At 32.7% G+C, this 17,247-nt stretch overlaps 2 protein-coding genes across 3 annotated transcripts; one reads left to right on the top strand and one right to left on the bottom strand.

The window, feature by feature from the left end:
• The first annotated feature begins 2,254 nt into the window (after positions 1–2,254).
• LOC108477568 (palmitoyl-acyl carrier protein thioesterase, chloroplastic-like) lies at positions 2,255–4,411 on the top strand. The gene is made up of 6 exons (XM_053022958.1): positions 2,255–2,644; positions 2,792–2,925; positions 3,094–3,207; positions 3,301–3,496; positions 3,538–3,606; positions 3,688–4,411. Exons 1-6 carry the CDS (start codon positions 2,255–2,257, stop codon positions 4,003–4,005), a joined length of 1,221 nt encoding a protein of 406 aa, XP_052878918.1. The 3' UTR covers positions 4,006–4,411.
• A 16-nt stretch (positions 4,412–4,427) lies between these two features.
• Positions 4,428–12,409, bottom strand: LOC108476666 (CDP-diacylglycerol--serine O-phosphatidyltransferase 1-like). 2 transcript variants are annotated; one of them, XM_017778937.2, is made up of 13 exons: positions 12,070–12,409; positions 9,573–9,761; positions 8,589–8,654; positions 8,441–8,500; positions 7,771–7,861; positions 7,354–7,408; positions 7,177–7,256; positions 6,880–6,996; positions 6,681–6,765; positions 5,590–5,681; positions 5,109–5,362; positions 4,886–4,974; positions 4,428–4,804 (listed from the first exon to the last, which is right to left on the bottom strand). In XM_017778937.2, the coding sequence occupies exons 2-13, from the start codon at positions 9,734–9,736 to the stop codon at positions 4,677–4,679; spliced, it is 1,281 nt and encodes a 426-aa protein (XP_017634426.1). In that variant the 5' UTR covers positions 9,737–9,761; positions 12,070–12,409; the 3' UTR covers positions 4,428–4,676. The 2 variants fall into 2 exon arrangements, with proteins under 2 accessions (XP_017634426.1, XP_052879441.1); XM_053023481.1 differs by lacking the exon at positions 12,070–12,409 and adding an exon at positions 10,577–10,637.
• Positions 12,410–17,247: the final 4,838 nt, after the last annotated feature.

The raw sequence follows: 17,247 nt of genomic DNA, 5'->3' as shown, positions 1-17,247 counted from the left end.
ACTCGTCAAACTTACTAAGCTTCATTAAGCTTACTTGTGTTATTTAATGTCATTGTAGATTTTTGGAAGGTTAGACGATCGAATCGGCACTCAAGTCACACTATCCAGTTTATCTCGATAGTTTTTGAAACATTTATTTCAGATTATATAGCATGTATAGGCTTTTGTGCGGTTTTGGTCAATGTTTGGCTTATGTAAATATTATGAATGATATTTTGTATATATAACCAACTTGCATATTGGTATGAGAATGAGGTATAACTGTGATGCTAGTATGTGTGATATATATATATATATATATGTATTTGAATTGTAGTGATTGTGGTAACTTTGTTAGGTATATTGATTGGGTATTGTTTGAAAGAGTTGATGAATTGAATTGATGTTTATTTTGTTGTGAAAATGTTATATACTTGTGGTACCATTGAGGGTACATTGGTTAGACATTATTTAGGTTGGTTTGACATGTTTATGGCTTGATTATTTTCATTTTGGATTGGTATTTTAATTGGTATTTGAGTTTCTTGAGGTCTAAGAAATCTTGAAATGGTGAACTTGTATTTTAAGGTTCATTTTGAGGCCCCACGGCCTGAGACACGGACGTGTGTCTCAGCCGCGTGTGACACATGGCCATACGACACGGCCGTGTGTCCCCTGTAGGTTCAATGCATACAAGTCAAGCTATTACAGGACCTAGCACATAGCCTGGCACACAAGCGTGTGAGGTCATTTCGAAGGGTACACAACTTGGCACACGGGCGTGTGGCTTGGCCGTGTGACCCAAGTCAGTGAGTTACACGGGCTGGGACATGGCCGTGTGTCCCTATTTCGAATGTACACACGGCCTGAGACACGAGCGTGTGTCTCAGCCATGTGACCCCTACAGTTTAAATTTTTCAAATTTTTTCAAAAATTTTCAAATGTTTCTAATTTAGTCCTAAACTATTTTCAAAGTATTTTTAGGGCCTTGAAGGTTCGATTAAGGGACATTATGAATCTATTTGAGTGAAATTTGATTATGTTTGTATTAATATATGATTTGAATGGTTTAATATTCTATTTTTCTGCTAATACTCCATAACCCTATTCCGGTGACGGATACAAGTTAGAGGTGTTACAGATATCATATGATGTTGTCAATAGAGGGAGAAAATAGGTGTTGTACTATTTTTCCCTTAATTGACCTTGTGTCATTGGATTTTCTTAGTAAGGTTTTTAATAAAGTAACATGTTTTACATATCATAGATAGATATGTGTACTCTTTTTCTCCATTAGGAATTTTTTCCCCACAGGTTTTATCTTAGTAAAGTATTAATGAGGAACATTATCTACCAATGGATATCCAAGAGGGAATGTAATGAATATTTTATTAGTAAGAGGATCTCCATCAAAATCAAAATAAAATTGATATACTTGGGACTCTAATAGTCATTAGAAGTAATTTTATTTCATTTATACTTCTTATTTCTATAAATATAGACTTTGAAAAAGCATTATAAAACTCCCTATTAATCAATAAAATATAATTTTTTTTTTTTGCTTCGCATTTTTCTTTGTTATTTATTCTCTACTCTCTTTATTTCTCTTCGGTTCATAAAAAAATTTTAATCCGAAAATCTTATTTACACATTAAATGAGATTTACAAATCATTAAGAGTACAACACCGAATATTCTCACAAGTTCCATACATACAATTGGCAACGTTTTTCTTCTGTGTCAAACTTAGGGAAGACAATGGTAATTGTTGAGAATTAGGATCTAATGCTTCCCAAGAAAGACTCTTAACATTGTATCAATAGGATGGTGAAGAACACCCCCTTAATTTGTGTACCTCTATCAGAGTAGAAGCTTGTGCAACTTCTTGTTTGTTTCTTCGTCTAATTTGCAATATGGCATATACATGAGATTCTTCATTGGAACCTGACAAATTATAGAACAACAAATATGGCCTATTCGAAAAGCACCATAAATATAATAGAAGAATGTCATTCCAAGCATTCGTGATGGATCCTAGGATGATGCAGCGGGTGTTAAATTTGTTGGAACTCATCTCATCAGACATACACAAAATAAGACAAATGGGTGTCTTCTCTTTGTACTGAGAATTACTATAACAAAGCTCCTTACGCTTTGTTCTCTATATGCCGGGAATCTGTCTTGAAAAGGTCCGCCAAGAAATTGCTATAAAATATTTCAATGGCACCTACTCTGTTCCAAACTTTTTTCACACCTAGGGCAGACAAAAATAAGCAATGTTTACTTTCTCTTGTCCAGTCTCCTTTTCCATCAGTTGTTCCAGTTCGAATGGTAATATTCAAAACCATGGAGATTACAGAGTGAATATCAACGTTAATGGGAGTAGTTGTACAAGGAGGCCCATTAAGCATCATACATTATTGAATGAAGTTGGTGTAAAAGAAGGTTCCACTTCACTAAGTGCTATCCAATTCCTTGAAAACGGGCACATAAGCGAAGAGAAGATTCGGCAGAGAATTCCGAGGCAGAAGCAGCTGGTTGATCCATACCGTCAAGGCCTCATCACTGAAAGGGGAGTTGGGTATAGACAGACGGTAGTCGTCCGCTCTTACGAAGTTGGCCCTGATAAAACTGCTACATTGGAAAGCCTCCTCAACCTTTTCCAGGTGATCAATTAATCTAATTGTATGCATATATATATATAAATATATATGCTTCTTTGCTCTTTCAACCAAAGTCCTTTTCAATCACATTATAAGGCTTGGGAATTAATTAATTTTTAATATTCAGAAATAAATACTACTGTTATGTAGGAAACAGCATTAAATCATGTGTGGATGTCTGGACTTCTAAGCAATGGATTTGGGGCCACACATGGAATGATGAGGAACAATCTCATTTGGGTGGTCTCAAGAATGCACGTCCAAGTCGATCACTATCCCATATGGTCAGCCTTTTCATCATAAAATAATGCACTCGTACTAAAAGCGTTTCTGATGATAATAAAATAATAATTAATCTCAATTAAATTATACCCCATCTAGCTCTTCCTGCCCTGGCCAACATTTTACAGACTAGAGTACTTACATAAGCACTACAATTGTACTTGGCTCAGGGGAGAGGTAATCGAAATCGACACGTGGGTTGGAGCATCAGGGAAGAATGGGATGAGGCGAGACTGGGTAATCAGGAGCCAAGCCACCGACAGCACTTACGCACGTGCCACTAGGTATTATACTTGTATGTTTGCAGCCAAAGTTACCATCCCTTCCTTAATTTGTGTGTTTATAAATAAAACATGCATGCATGCATGATGAAACAGCACTTGGGTAATGATGAACGAGCAAACACGGCGACTCTCAAAGATGCCGGATGAAGTGAGAGATGAAATTTCTCCTTGGTTTATACAGAAACAAGCAATCAACGAAGCTGTTCCCGACAAAATTGTCAAGTTGGATGATAAAGCAAAACATGTGAACTCTGACTTGAAGGTACAATTTACAATTATGCTTCAACAGGTGAGCAGAGAGAGACTAACTCTATATTCATCATGTTGTAGCCAAAGAGGAGTGATTTGGACATGAACCAGCATGTAAATAATGTGAAGTATGTAAGATGGATGCTGGAGGTAAAAGACAGCCTATCTTATATTAACTGTAGTTACCTTAAATCAACTAGTTGATATTCATCACTGTATATATTGGTGCAGACAATCCCTGACAAGTTTTTGGAGTGTCATCAGCTATCTAGTATTATACTAGAATATAGAAGGGAATGTGGGAGTTCAGATGTAGTTCAATCACTCTGCCAACCAGATGAAGATGAAAGCTTCGCAAATGGAGTGCAACAGAATCTACTTACAAATAAGGTGTTGGTGGGAGGAAATGGACGCCTGGGCTCCCTGGACATCAACACATTGACGTACAGCGGATATACACATCTCCTCCAAACCACAGGGGAGACTCAAAATGAAGAGATCGTAAGAGGACGGACCAGGTGGAATAGAAAGATTTGTACGGGTCTTTAACACTTGTGGATCCTCTTACAATTATAATAACAATAATAATAGTATTTATTAATTAAAGATACCAGGAGGGAAATAATTAATCAAGCAAAGGGCACCAGGCTTAATTTGGTCAATATCCCAGATGTGAGTCTTGAGGAGCCAAGCAATGGTATTCAGTTCAGGGAAAATTAGGTGGAAACAAGAGTGAACGAAGTCGTGGGATTATGTAGAAAGAGCTCCTTAATTAGAACTCAAAGCCACACCGTCCTTCCAAGTCTGCCCACTCTGTTTTCTTATTTTTACTTTTATTTTATTAATTGTATAAAAATTATAAATTATTTTTAAAAGTGGCAGGAAGCTACATAGTAAAATGGTTTTAAAAATTTGGAAAAATAATGAAGAGGGTATTATTTAGTCTGAAACATTTTATGAAGTGGGAGAAGTTGGGAAAATTTTAGCACTTTGACATCGGTGAAACTGTTGACCATTCAGGGTTACATGAAAGAATAAAATAGCATGGAACTAGCACTTGAATCTGTGATTTACTGCCTATTGACTAAGACTAAGAATAAGCATTTACAATACAATTTATCAAGTGATTGATACACGGTATTTACAAACCTCAATACAATACCGATAGTAGTAAATAACAACCAAAGAATAGTGTAATAGTATTACTGCATTTCCCAAAACTATCTTCTCTTTTTGCCAAAATTGCGTTGCAGTTTCCATGACCAAATCAGAATGAATGAAACCAGTGTCACTCCAATGGACAACCAGAATATTACCAACCATTGTGGCATCGCCTTTGGATATAAACCTGATGAGATTTCGGACATACCATAAAAACTTAGGAACAATTAGCATAATCCAAAGACTATGTATGGGATTTCGGACATACCATGTCCAAACTTGATGCCAATGAGAAGCTCAACAATGCAAATTGCAAGGGAAAGCCAACAAAATGCTCCAACTTTTTTCACAGGTTTCCTGGAAGGAAGGAAAAAGAAAAAAAGGACCAAGTGTTCAAGTGAGACAAGAAATTTCTGCATTGTGGTTATCAAACATTTTTCTGGCATAATATATATTTGCATCCAAAACAAATGGAGAGAAAGGGAGAGTACCGGTCTTGGAGGTACGAGTTGTACTCACGAATTGTTGGTATTGCTATTAGCCACCACAAGATCAACCTATACACAATCACAGGGTTTCTAGGAGGAATCCACAGACAGAACTTCAGAAAGAATGTATTAAGTTCTACTGTCAAAAATACAATGCAAAGGCTCAGAACTTGAACGAAACGCATTGGACCAAGCAACGGATGCCATTCATCTTTGTCCCACTGTGCTGGTGTAAATTGTCCTAAAGTTCGTTTAACCTGACAACAGCAAACAGCAATGACCATTGCATTACTTGGAAAATTTTGAACTATATTTGCCCTACGAAAGATTCAAAAATTCTAACAAGGCGGCATTTAAAAGGTTAACCCAAGTCAAGTGAAAAATATGAGAAACAGGAGGTTGAAACTACATATAAAATAATTTCCACAGTTATTGTTGCAATTTTAACATTTATAAAAAAGTAATTACACAGCAAGGAACATACTTTGCCAATAATGTTAGGCTGGCGACTTATACCAACCCACTCATAAGTTTTCCCATCAAAGTACCTAACAGTATGCATTCCAGCCCATATACCTACAAGCAAATCAAATCAAATATGTTGACAAGATAGGCTGAAAAATCATTAACTCATTAATTCCACACCAACAACTAATAAAACAAAAAGCAGAGCAGACTTAGCCCGTGAGATCACAATAATATAGTGAAGTAGACAACTACTATCATAGTAAGGTCTACAAAAGAGTTCCCAACCCCACATTTATACTACTATTATATTCAAGGAGTAACAGTTTTGTGTCACAGAGTTATGTAACACAAACTTGGATATTAAAATTACATAAAAATCTAACTAAGAAAAAAGTAACATAATTAAAATAAGAGTTATACGGCTCACCAAAAATAATAATACTAGTTATTCAATCATTTTGCCTTCCTAAGGTACTATGAATAGGATCCGATTTAAGTTCTTTTTTAATCACGTGTCCTCCTGTTCAGTTAAAACTACCTTTTTACCATGAAAAAAAATACTGCCTTTCCTCTTTCACCGAAGTGGTCGGTGTGCATCAGTTCTACTATTCCAGTAATGGATAAAGTGTTAATACATCGCAACCTTGTGAACCAGTTTATGAAGTTGTCATAGAAGCATCAAGAAATCCATGAAAAATCAGCAGAACCAGAAAAACCAAATAGTATGGCAGCAAAATTTTCATCATACAACCAAAACCAAATAATGACCAAAATAATGGGGGCTGGGAACCCCAGAACTGGTCTGAAATGGAGGAAATTTCCTACCTTAAAATATCAAAGCAGAAATATGATTCCTAACTAGAAATTATTTTATTTTATCAAATCACGTACAAACTTTCTAACAAACATTCGAATAGATATAAAATGGAACTAAAAATAGAGAATTCCCAAACCAGGTCAATCAGCTTATATATATTATTCAGTTGCTTGAGCGCACTTCTATGATTTAAAAGCAGACAGTCCTGTAAGCTACAGCCTACAGCACAAAGATTAACAAAAGAACAAAAAAATACAAAGGGGAACAGATATAGCAATGCAGGATCTTACCAAACCAATTACATGTCAAAATATCAAGAATAATGCTGTCCCACCAGCACTCATTAAAGTTGGGTAGCATGTGTCGGAAGGTAAACTGTATATGCCATCATAGTAGTTAGTTTATCGATGCAAAACAGACAGCAAGGACGTGCAAGGAGAAATGAGAGAACAAAAGGAAAAACAATGTGTGTCCATTCAAAAAACTAACCTCCATCAACTCAAATCCAATTGAGAGGACCCAGAGAAGTGGCTGATTGCGGATTAAAATGGCCTTGCCCCACCAACCAAAGATGTGGGCTACTACAAATTCATCAAATAGTGTTTCCTAGAAATATTTTTTTATGCATAACAAAAGTTAGATGTACGAAATAATATATATTCACATAATTTACATCAAGAAACATATAGTAGGCTCAATCATAAAACTAAAATAAAAAACTAAAGAAAAAGAGGTAAAAGAAGTAGAATAAAATACAAAAGCCAAGTGGAGCAAGAAGATTCGTACATAAACATTCTTAAACCTGCTTGTGGGGTTTTCAGGAATATATATGCGACAATCAGCACCATAGGATCTTTCTGGAAGCTCTGCATGAAGATGCAAACAATAATCAAGAAACTTCAATATATAGTAATAATAGCAGAACAAGCATGAAACTAGAAGACTTCGAGTCAAAAGCAGTACCAACACCAAGGTCAGGATGGAGAAACTTCATAAACTGCCTAGCATCATCACGCTTCTGGAAAACAGAGTCGAGAGTAACTATCACCAATTATATATTCAACTATGGATGACAGTTTGTGTGTTGTATGTGGTGGTTTATTTAACTGATGACATGTTAGCACTTAACAATATCAAAAGACAAAAGCTTTAAACTGTGACGTGAGTGTTAGGGTGGCAGTTACTCTAACAATCATGAGTCATAAGATTTAAAAGAGTCCAGGTGCAGTACAGCCAAGAACACATAAAAAAGCTACTATAGATGAATATAAATATGCACCTATTTCCTCAAAAAAGATGCACATACAATATAAATGAATAAGCATTGCAATGGACAAACAGTATAGATAAAGTTGGAAATCTGAACGTAAGGAAACTAACCTGAAAAAGCAAAAATGTGAGTGCAACAAGGTAAACAACAGCCATCCCATGAACTAAACGCCAAATTGCAGGATGTGGCCGAATAAGGACCCTACAAAGAGGTTAAAATCATGATCTTTAGTCTTCTAGAGAAATAAAACCGGCAGTCCTCTAACGATACTAAAAACAAACTCAAGAGATTAAAACAGAGATTCACACACAAAACCAAAATAAATAAATAAAACTAAAATAGAAGGAACACAGATTAAACTTTATAAGTATCCATAAACGAAATTCATAGATGTCTTTCACCATCTTCTCCAGCCAGCATAATCATAAAATACTGATAAACATAACTGAGGCTTTTACGGTCCAACTAGACAGGAAAATATAATATTGGACTGAAAGCCAAGATAATGAGATGACTCCTTTGATACTTAACTCCATCTCCATGTTATTTCATATAAAGCGATGAGCCTATCCAATTTCACAGGCATTTGGACTCCCAAATTTTTAAAAGTGATTTCTACAGAGACCAAGGTGACTTACTGGAGAAAAATAATCTATTCATACCACTAGATAACAAGAATGCGCAAGCAAATCTTTAGAGAGACAAAAAAAAAATAGAGAATCCATCGAAAAACAGTTAAACATAACAAGTTTTACAGAAGAAATGAAACTATTAACTTACGTAGAAGGAGCCTGCAACAAGCAATAAGCTAGAAAAACTGCAATCATTGCCCATACACCCCTACAGAAACAATCACGTGAACAAAAACTCAAAATGTGTTAGCAAGTAAAAAGATGACAGTAAAATGCCATCAGAAATAAGGTGGAACCTTTTTACAGATGTTACAAGATCGCCAGACTCACTGCTCTCAGGATCAAGGGCTCCACTTGCCCAACTGGAAGATATATGCAGACAATAAATAAATAGTAATATAAGAATTGAGAGAATTTTGAACTAAAGAAAAAAAAAATGAGGTTCATTCTTTTAAATAAAACAAAGAAAAATTTTCATATTCTTTATGGTTTTCTGCCATGTATCATAAGTAAAAGAACTAAAAAATAGGGTGCAACTTAAGGACATGGTACAAGTTCCACCTAGAAAAAACATTTATAGAATACTATCATAAGAAATTACATTTATATTAAATGAAAGTAAAATGTATAATTTCAGGGTGCTACATTTAGCCAAATAGATAATACAAAGAATGTTTGCCTCACAGTTCAGATACTTTACTAGACAAAATGGAAATAGAAAACAGAAACCACTATATTTGCATAATATTTGTTCAATAATATAGATGCAAAACAAATATGTAGGTTGCCATGGGATTTAAATTATTAAAATAACTTGCAACACTATAGCATCATTGTGACCAACAGTGTCCTTTTGAGAAAACAGACCCCATCCCTCACTCAAAACCTTGATTCAGTGGACATGTTGGTGACACTATAAAAGCTTCAGGAATATGTAGGGATGGAGACTAGGAGAAAAACTAATTGGAACTAAGAAATAACCTCTACTTAGCAAACCTTTTACAGATTATACGTACATGCAACAGAAACAAGTTCCACAATTAGGACCCACAGACAACCATACAGTTGAAGATAACCAAAAAAGATTGACAGTCATTTGCAACAAAAACAAGAGCATAATTGCAAAGAGAAATATAGAAGTTCTCGGACAGAAAGAGCATGCAAGGAAAGATAAATGGCTAACAACATAAATATGTATGCTAACCTAACAAGGGGGGAAATGCACAATTTTATGGTTGAATTGAAGCTAAGAGGAAGTAAATATTAAACAGTGTACTCACATAAGAAAGCATGCACCAACGAATAATAATGAAATAGTGCGAGGTTTATAAGCCCATGCAGTCCATGGATCCAGTTCATCGATAGAATATGATAAACCAGTATCCCCATTTTCTCGGACAAGATGTTCCCTTCGCCTCACCCTCCTATGACCATTAGATTCCATACGCTCTCAGTGCTTCAAAAAGACACTGCAGTGCAACAATAGAAGTCAGGGAATTGAGCTTGAGAAATTTAATAAATGACAATATTACAAATAACAGTAAGAGAAAATCTAATCCAAAGAAGTTACACATGCAAAAAGAGCAGTACCGCAGACAATACTAAAGAAAGAGTGTTGACAGCATATATGAATATGAATATAATAAATTCATTTGCCATATCTATCATTAACCAACTTTATGAGAAACAAGAGTGCAAACTAGAATATGCCTTAAAATATCTTCAAAAAAATAACCTTTAAAAAAAGAGATGGTGAACTCTTATCATCAGAGAATATATACCACCAAAAGCCACTTTTATTTCTATTTTCGTATGGTTAAGAGAAAAAAGAAAAAGAAAAAAAAAAACTTTGGGAAGGATTTTCATTAGGTCTGATACCAAGATATAATTCAACATTCAGCAAGTATCATCAAGGACATATGTCTCTCTCTCTCTTTAGAAACTTGTAGTGGGTGTTTCCCAAAAGTAGATATCAAGCTATTTCTTAATGAGCAATGTTTCTCAAAAATACAAAAAGGTTGTTGCCTCCCATTAACTCATGCAGTTTCAAGGGGAGACTATACAGCTACAACGTAAGTTCCATGTTAACTAAAACATTTACATTAATTTCATAGGTGAAGACACATATAGATCTCTCTTCATACAAATGAAAATTTTGGTAACATTTTTGAGGTAGCGCAACCAGCTTTTTTGTCATAACTGCAGGGGAAGATTTGGTAACTACAAAAGCTACAAGCATTCTAATGGAGACATTGAATTTCCAGAATGACCAAAGACAACCCACATGTTTGGGCAGGAATGCGTAAAATGCAAAACCAATTAAGCAAAACAAATTGTACACTGGTGAAAGGAAAGATGTCAAAAACAATCTTATTAAGGATGAAAGCAAACCAGTAAACCATCTCTAAAGCTATGGTCCCTACAGCTTGGCCAAGGATTGAAACTCATATGCAACACCAGTTCATATGATGTGACAATCCACTTTCCAAAAAAAAAAATGTGCTATTCTACATTGCAATCTATCTACCACATAATAATTATCAAAATAGTTGCTTTATTAGCCTTACAGTATTCAAAGCTGATTGTCATTTTAATCATCAAAAAGCAAAAAAAAAAAAATCAATAGCAGGACAAGATAAAAAAGGATCCAAACTTTAAGGTGCCTCTAAAATACTTGGTTTGATAAGAGAATTTACCAAGGAGCATTAAATACTCCTCACATGGAACTAAAATTGAAACATTTCTGTATCATTAAACCATACGTTCATAACCCACAAGAGAGATTTCAACCTTAACAAAATCTCTTTAAAAAAGAACAGTTTGTAACTAGGCATTTATGTCTCAGAAAACTTAGAAAGCAAACAATGATGAACCCATAACTAAGCAAACAGCTTCACATCACAAATTCTTACACTTTAGAAAGCAAAAGTAAGTACCATTCATAAGAACTCTACTAAAGCATTAATATATAGAAATCTAAGCAGACTATAAATAAAAGACCAAATGGAATAGCACCCAGTAAGGATTCGATATGCACTGCAGAAAAAAAAAAAGAAGAAAAGCCAATTCCATTCTGATAATGAGAAAAGAATAATAATTAATCACTTTCAATATACAGAATCAGCAAACTCTTAAGTCGGGAAACATAGAAAACAGAAATGCTTGGGAACAAGAGTAAAACTTGAGTCACATGCAACTCATAATTAAACTTATAAACCAATTCAAAAATAAATAAGCCATTGATCAATAATAGTTGCTTGACCTTTTTTAATTTTTCTAATAAATTAAATAGAGCTACTGTAGGGTTTAACACAAATAAATAACAGGTTCAAAATCATGATGTAAGACTGGAAATTCTAAAAGGGAAAAAAACAAAATTAGTAGAGTTGAAGAATAAAAAGTAACGGATCCTTTATTATTAAGCTAAGCAAGCAAATAAACTGTACATAAATAAAATTAACCCGTAACTGAATTGGTTAAAAAAAAAATCTCAAAAAGTTCTATTGCATGTAATCAAAACAGCATTAAAAAGATAAAATATTATCTTCAAAAGGGAATAAAAAAAAAAAGGAAACGATAGAAAGCACTTAATGGAAACAATTATTCAGAGAAAATTAGAGAAATGGGAGAAAGAGAGATAATAAGGAAATGGAAAAAACAGGAAAAAGCAAATAGAGAAAGAGCGGCATTGATTGAGATTAAGAAATAAAATGAAATGCGCAGAGAAGGAGGTTGGGTTAGAAAGAGAGAGTGACGTAAGAAGGAAAAGGGTCTAACCGTAGGATGGAAGATCGGCAGCGGTCCGATCCCTTGGAGTTTGCGTGTGACAAGGCAAAGGCAAAGAGGAAGATGGAAAAGAGTGAAAAATGAAGCGAGGATCCAACCACTCAATCTATATATATGGAATTGATAAAAGAAAGAAAGAAATGGAACAGTATGTGTTTGTTATTCATTGAAATTTGATACAAACACAATATGATGTTATATATACTATTACTATTTTACCATATAGATATTATTAATTAAGAGTTTTTATTTATTTATTTATTTTATTCCAGGTTTTTCTGTAAGGAAATATGTATTAAATAAGAGAGAGAGAGAGAGAGAGAGAGAGAGAGGGTACTTCTTTTTTTGGTGGTCAAAGATAGATTTTAAGATGTTTTATTGTTAGGATACGGAAACTCATCTGGGAGAAAGAAAGATCCATATTTACTTATTATTTTTATTTATTGTTTTTAATGTTTATTTTACATCTTCCCTAAACTACCCCTTTCACTCTTTTACCCTTCACTTTCACACCCTGCTGACTGGGTGGATTCTAATTCAGGTTTTTATCTTATGCTCTTTTTCCCTGTTTTTCTTTTCTAACATTTTTTTTTTACTCTTTTTCTTTATTTTTTTTTAATAATATTGAGTCTTAACTCGATTAGTATGAGTATTGTTGCCAATGTAAAAAATGTAAGTTCAAATATCTTTGAAGAGCATTATCATCCTATTTATAAATAAATTTATTTCTTATGTAAAAAAATAGATATGATCATAACTTAATAATGATATTATTAAAAAACACTAATTACAATTAATATAATAAAATCAATTTTATTAATTTTAATTTAATCTCTAACACACTCTCCTCTTTATCAAAAATATATATATGTTAGTTCTCTCTATCTCATATATACTTCCAGATATATTTTATTTCTATAAAAAGCACTTAAATGTCAAAAATCCCTTTTAAAATAATTAAAAATGAATTAAGTTGCTAAACAAAATCTAACATCAACTCAACCTTTGAGTTATGAAATATACTCAATTATCTAAATTATAAATTTTCAACAAAGATAATATGAAATTGATGTGAAGATTTGTATGAAAGATGATTATGTGACAATTACTTAATTATTTTTTGATAAAATTATCTCTTCAGTCTCTTTTAATTTTAAATATTGAATAATTTGGTCTCTCAAAAAATTGAAATAATTTAATCTTTTAATTTCAAAATAAGTAGTTAAAGGCAATTAATCATAGTATTAATATTTTCCTCCAAATATACATGATTTGATTAGTATAATAATAATTTTAGCTCTTAATATTTACTTATTTTATCAATTTTGAAGATACTTTTACATTGCTAACTTTTCACAAAATTATTAAAATCCATTAAAAAATACTATTATGCAAGTCTAGAGTATTTGGTTTTGGTAGTAAGTAAATGGGAGCTTGAAGTAGGGATGGTAAAGGAATGGAGTGTAGGCAAATGTTGCTAAATTTACCACCACTTCACAGTTGTCTCATTCTACTCTACCATCTGCTTCACCCCACCCTGCTTTGCTCCAATTTAATTTTTACTATGTATCTTAAATATTTAAAGTCAAATAAATATTTATATATAACTCTTCAAAAAAATATTTAACTATAAAATATATGGATTTTTTCTATATTATATTATTACATTTTTACCCTTTTAATAATTTGTAACACTCCAAACCTAGCCTAGCCGTTATGGCCGGATCTGGAAAAGTTACATCAACTCATTTGAAAAACTAAAATCTAGCTTAGAAATTATGTGATCTAAAAACTTAATTTAACTAAGCTCATAGGAGTTTCAAGAAATTCTCAAACTTGAAAACACCTATTTCACAGCATGATCTCATAAACATTTACTTATAAAAACAACGGAAATTTTTAGAAACTGCATTCTAACTTTAGTAATCACGTGATTTGAAAATATTAATTTTTGGCAAAACTCGTACATTGCTATTTAGAAAAACTCATGTGCAGAACTTACTCATTTTACGGAAAAGCATTTAGTTTGATACTTAATTTTGCAGCGGATATTTTTAGAGTTTTTTTATTTTTGAAAACCAAATTCCAATTTATCAAATTCATACGATTTTACAGTTTTATGTTTAAGATCACCTAAAAACTGACAAACAGATCAAAAACCCAAAAACAAAACCAAATTCGAAAACTCGATACAAAAATTCAAAAGTCCAGAAATCTTAATTAAAATAATTCGAACCATCTTATATAGAAAACTAATCCGAGCTCCCGCACGCCGTCCGGTTCTAAACTTATTGGTTACCTGAGAAGATAACAAACAAAGAGTGAGCTTTACAAGCTCAGTGTGCAACACAACCCAAGCAACAAATCAGTAATAACAGATATGTTTTTAGATCTAGATTTGGACATATTATCATATATAGAATTGATGTATTTTTCAGGTTCAAATACAGATGCATATTCAAATTCAGATACAAATGCAAACATAGATTCAAATATAGATACAGTCATAGATCCTACCCCTATCCACTACACACCAACTCCGTCCAACCAATCACACCAATTAGGACAACAATAGTCCATCCATCCAATCAGACCGGATCATGGTGGTATGTCACTCATAAAGGTGCAGTTGAGCTGCCAGACAGATATTGCGATTTGACCGCCAAAATTGCAGTAATACTGCCAAAATATACTTCATCCAATACAAATCAAACTCATCCTAATACACATGCATAAATAAACTAATACATATATATTTTATGAATAGATGTCATGCGTACTTTTCATACGTAATCATGCTTTCAGAGTTATCATAACACAAAATCGTACATATATTTTTCACACAACTTACCTATACCACATACAGACGTATATCAATAGATGTCACATTTCAAGTCTTATTTAAGCCAAACGGACCTTACGAAAGGTCTAATTACGATTTTCAAAGTCAAACGGGCCTAGGTGAAAATTTTTAAAAAATAGGCTCACACAACCTACATGGTTTGCTCGTGTAATTGCACACAACCGTGTGCTTCACATGCCAACTATACGGCTATGTGATGAATAACAATCTAAAAAACAACCTCTGTTTTAGCAAATTTTTCGAGTTCTAAACAACGTTTTGGGTTAGAATCACACACCTGATGCTATTTCTGATTGACCACACAACAACGAGGATTTCAGAACCTAAAATGACAATTAAAACCAACAATTTTAGCAACAAAACATCGAGATTAATCACTAATTCGACCACAACCACTAACGATAATCCTCAACAAAACAAATATCAACTTAAGAAATTCAATTCCTTACCAAGAACAACAACCAAGCGATTCCTTAATTCACCAACGGATTAATCGATTCCAAATCTTCACCTAAACGGGATAATAGCGCACAACCAATTAATCCAAAATAACTCAATTCCAATACAATAATACTTCACACTTCTCCTAGCAATTTCACAGAACTAGTTAAAATGCAAATTGTTGAACCACTAAGATCACCTTATTTGCACACGAAGAGATACACAAAACTACTATAGAGAAAAGGTACATACATATCATACTTACCGACGGTCGAAACACTTCAACTCCATAATCTATTACACACAATCCTCACAAAACTCAAGGAAGAACGACCGTAATAGAGCAAACAAAAGCACAAGAAAACAGTAACAGTAACAGGCTAACGTCGGTTTGAAAGTTCAAGAATGAAAATATCTGGAAAAAAAGAAAATAAAAGAAACAATAACAAAGATGAGTTTTTCTAACAGCCAACAAAGAACAAAAAGAAGAAAAGAAGCAAATGGAGAGAACGAGATGGTTGAAAACTGGAGAAATTCTAGGAATATTTTTAGGGAAATTTTCAAAAACCAAAGGATAAGATACATTGCCATTAAACCAATAAGCTCATTCTTATCTATACTTGCGCAAAAATTAAATTTAAGCCAAATATGCAAAGATAGAAATAGGGACAAAAATAGTGAAAATTTCAAAGAAATAAATTTGAACACAAGACCTCAAACATACATCCAAATCACTTATCCACTGAAATAGATCAATTTACTTGACAACATATTCACAATTTTAACTCAAAATAATGACGTAACCACTCTCCCAATTTCTTTTAACCTGGTTTTGGGGATGTGACATAGTTTATATGTACAAGGATAAAATGGTAATTTTGTATAGTGAAGCGATTGAGTTGGGGCAAGCAATTACCATAACTACTCCATACCCACTATCGAAAAGAAAACTTCCACCCCGCATCCATTTTTCAAAAGAAAAATTTGCTCTATTTAAAATGAATCGGTTCAGAATTCATTTGACGATTTGGATTTTGTTGTCCCTAACTTGAAGTGCGATGGTGATCAAACTTGCGTGGGGCCAAGTGAATGGTTTTAATGATGTTGAATTTAGTGCTTAGTAGTTGAAGGTAAGTGATGGGTGCATAATAGTTTGGGTTGAGGAGAGGCGATGAGAGAGAAATTAATAAAGATGGATTGAGGGTAGTTTGTAAGGGAAAACAAATAAGAGTGGTAATTTTTTTTAATAATTTTTATAATTTTCTCTATTTTTTAAGTTTCTAATTTTATAATATTTTTATAATTTTCTAAACTTTTTATAATACTTTTATAATTTCTAGTAATTATTTTAATATTTTAATACTCTATAATATCTTTTTAATATTAGAAAATATTATATTTTTAAGAATTTTTCCTATGAATAATACATTAAATCGTATTTTATATTCTCTAACAAAAAAGATAATATAATGTTTTTAGATCATTTCAAACACAATTAATTAATCAAAATAAATCTAGATAAGAATTCATAAATTTTTGTAATTTGAAACTCAAAACATAATATCTCAAAATTCTCAGTTTCTCAATTTTGCCATTGATATTATATTTTATGCTTTTAAATCAATTATGCCAAAAATATTTTTATATAAAACTAATTAAATATTATGTGTAAATTTTATAAAAAATTATAAATAATAATGCATAGAAAAACGTTGAATATTGAATAATACATTTAAAGTATAGTTGAAATGAATGGTTGGAAAACTTTAAAATTACAAAATTGGTCTTCGAAATAAATTATAAAAAAAATGGAGAATTTAGTTGAAAAGCTAAAGATTTAAATATTGCTAAGCTTAAGAGACAAA

The sequence above is a fragment of the Gossypium arboreum genome, chromosome 12 (genome assembly GCF_025698485.1).
Source record: "Gossypium arboreum isolate Shixiya-1 chromosome 12, ASM2569848v2, whole genome shotgun sequence".
Taxonomy (NCBI): Eukaryota; Viridiplantae; Streptophyta; class Magnoliopsida; order Malvales; family Malvaceae; genus Gossypium; species Gossypium arboreum.
The sequence above is the reverse complement of the archived record's forward strand: the minus strand, read 5'-3'. Positions and strand labels throughout refer to the sequence as shown.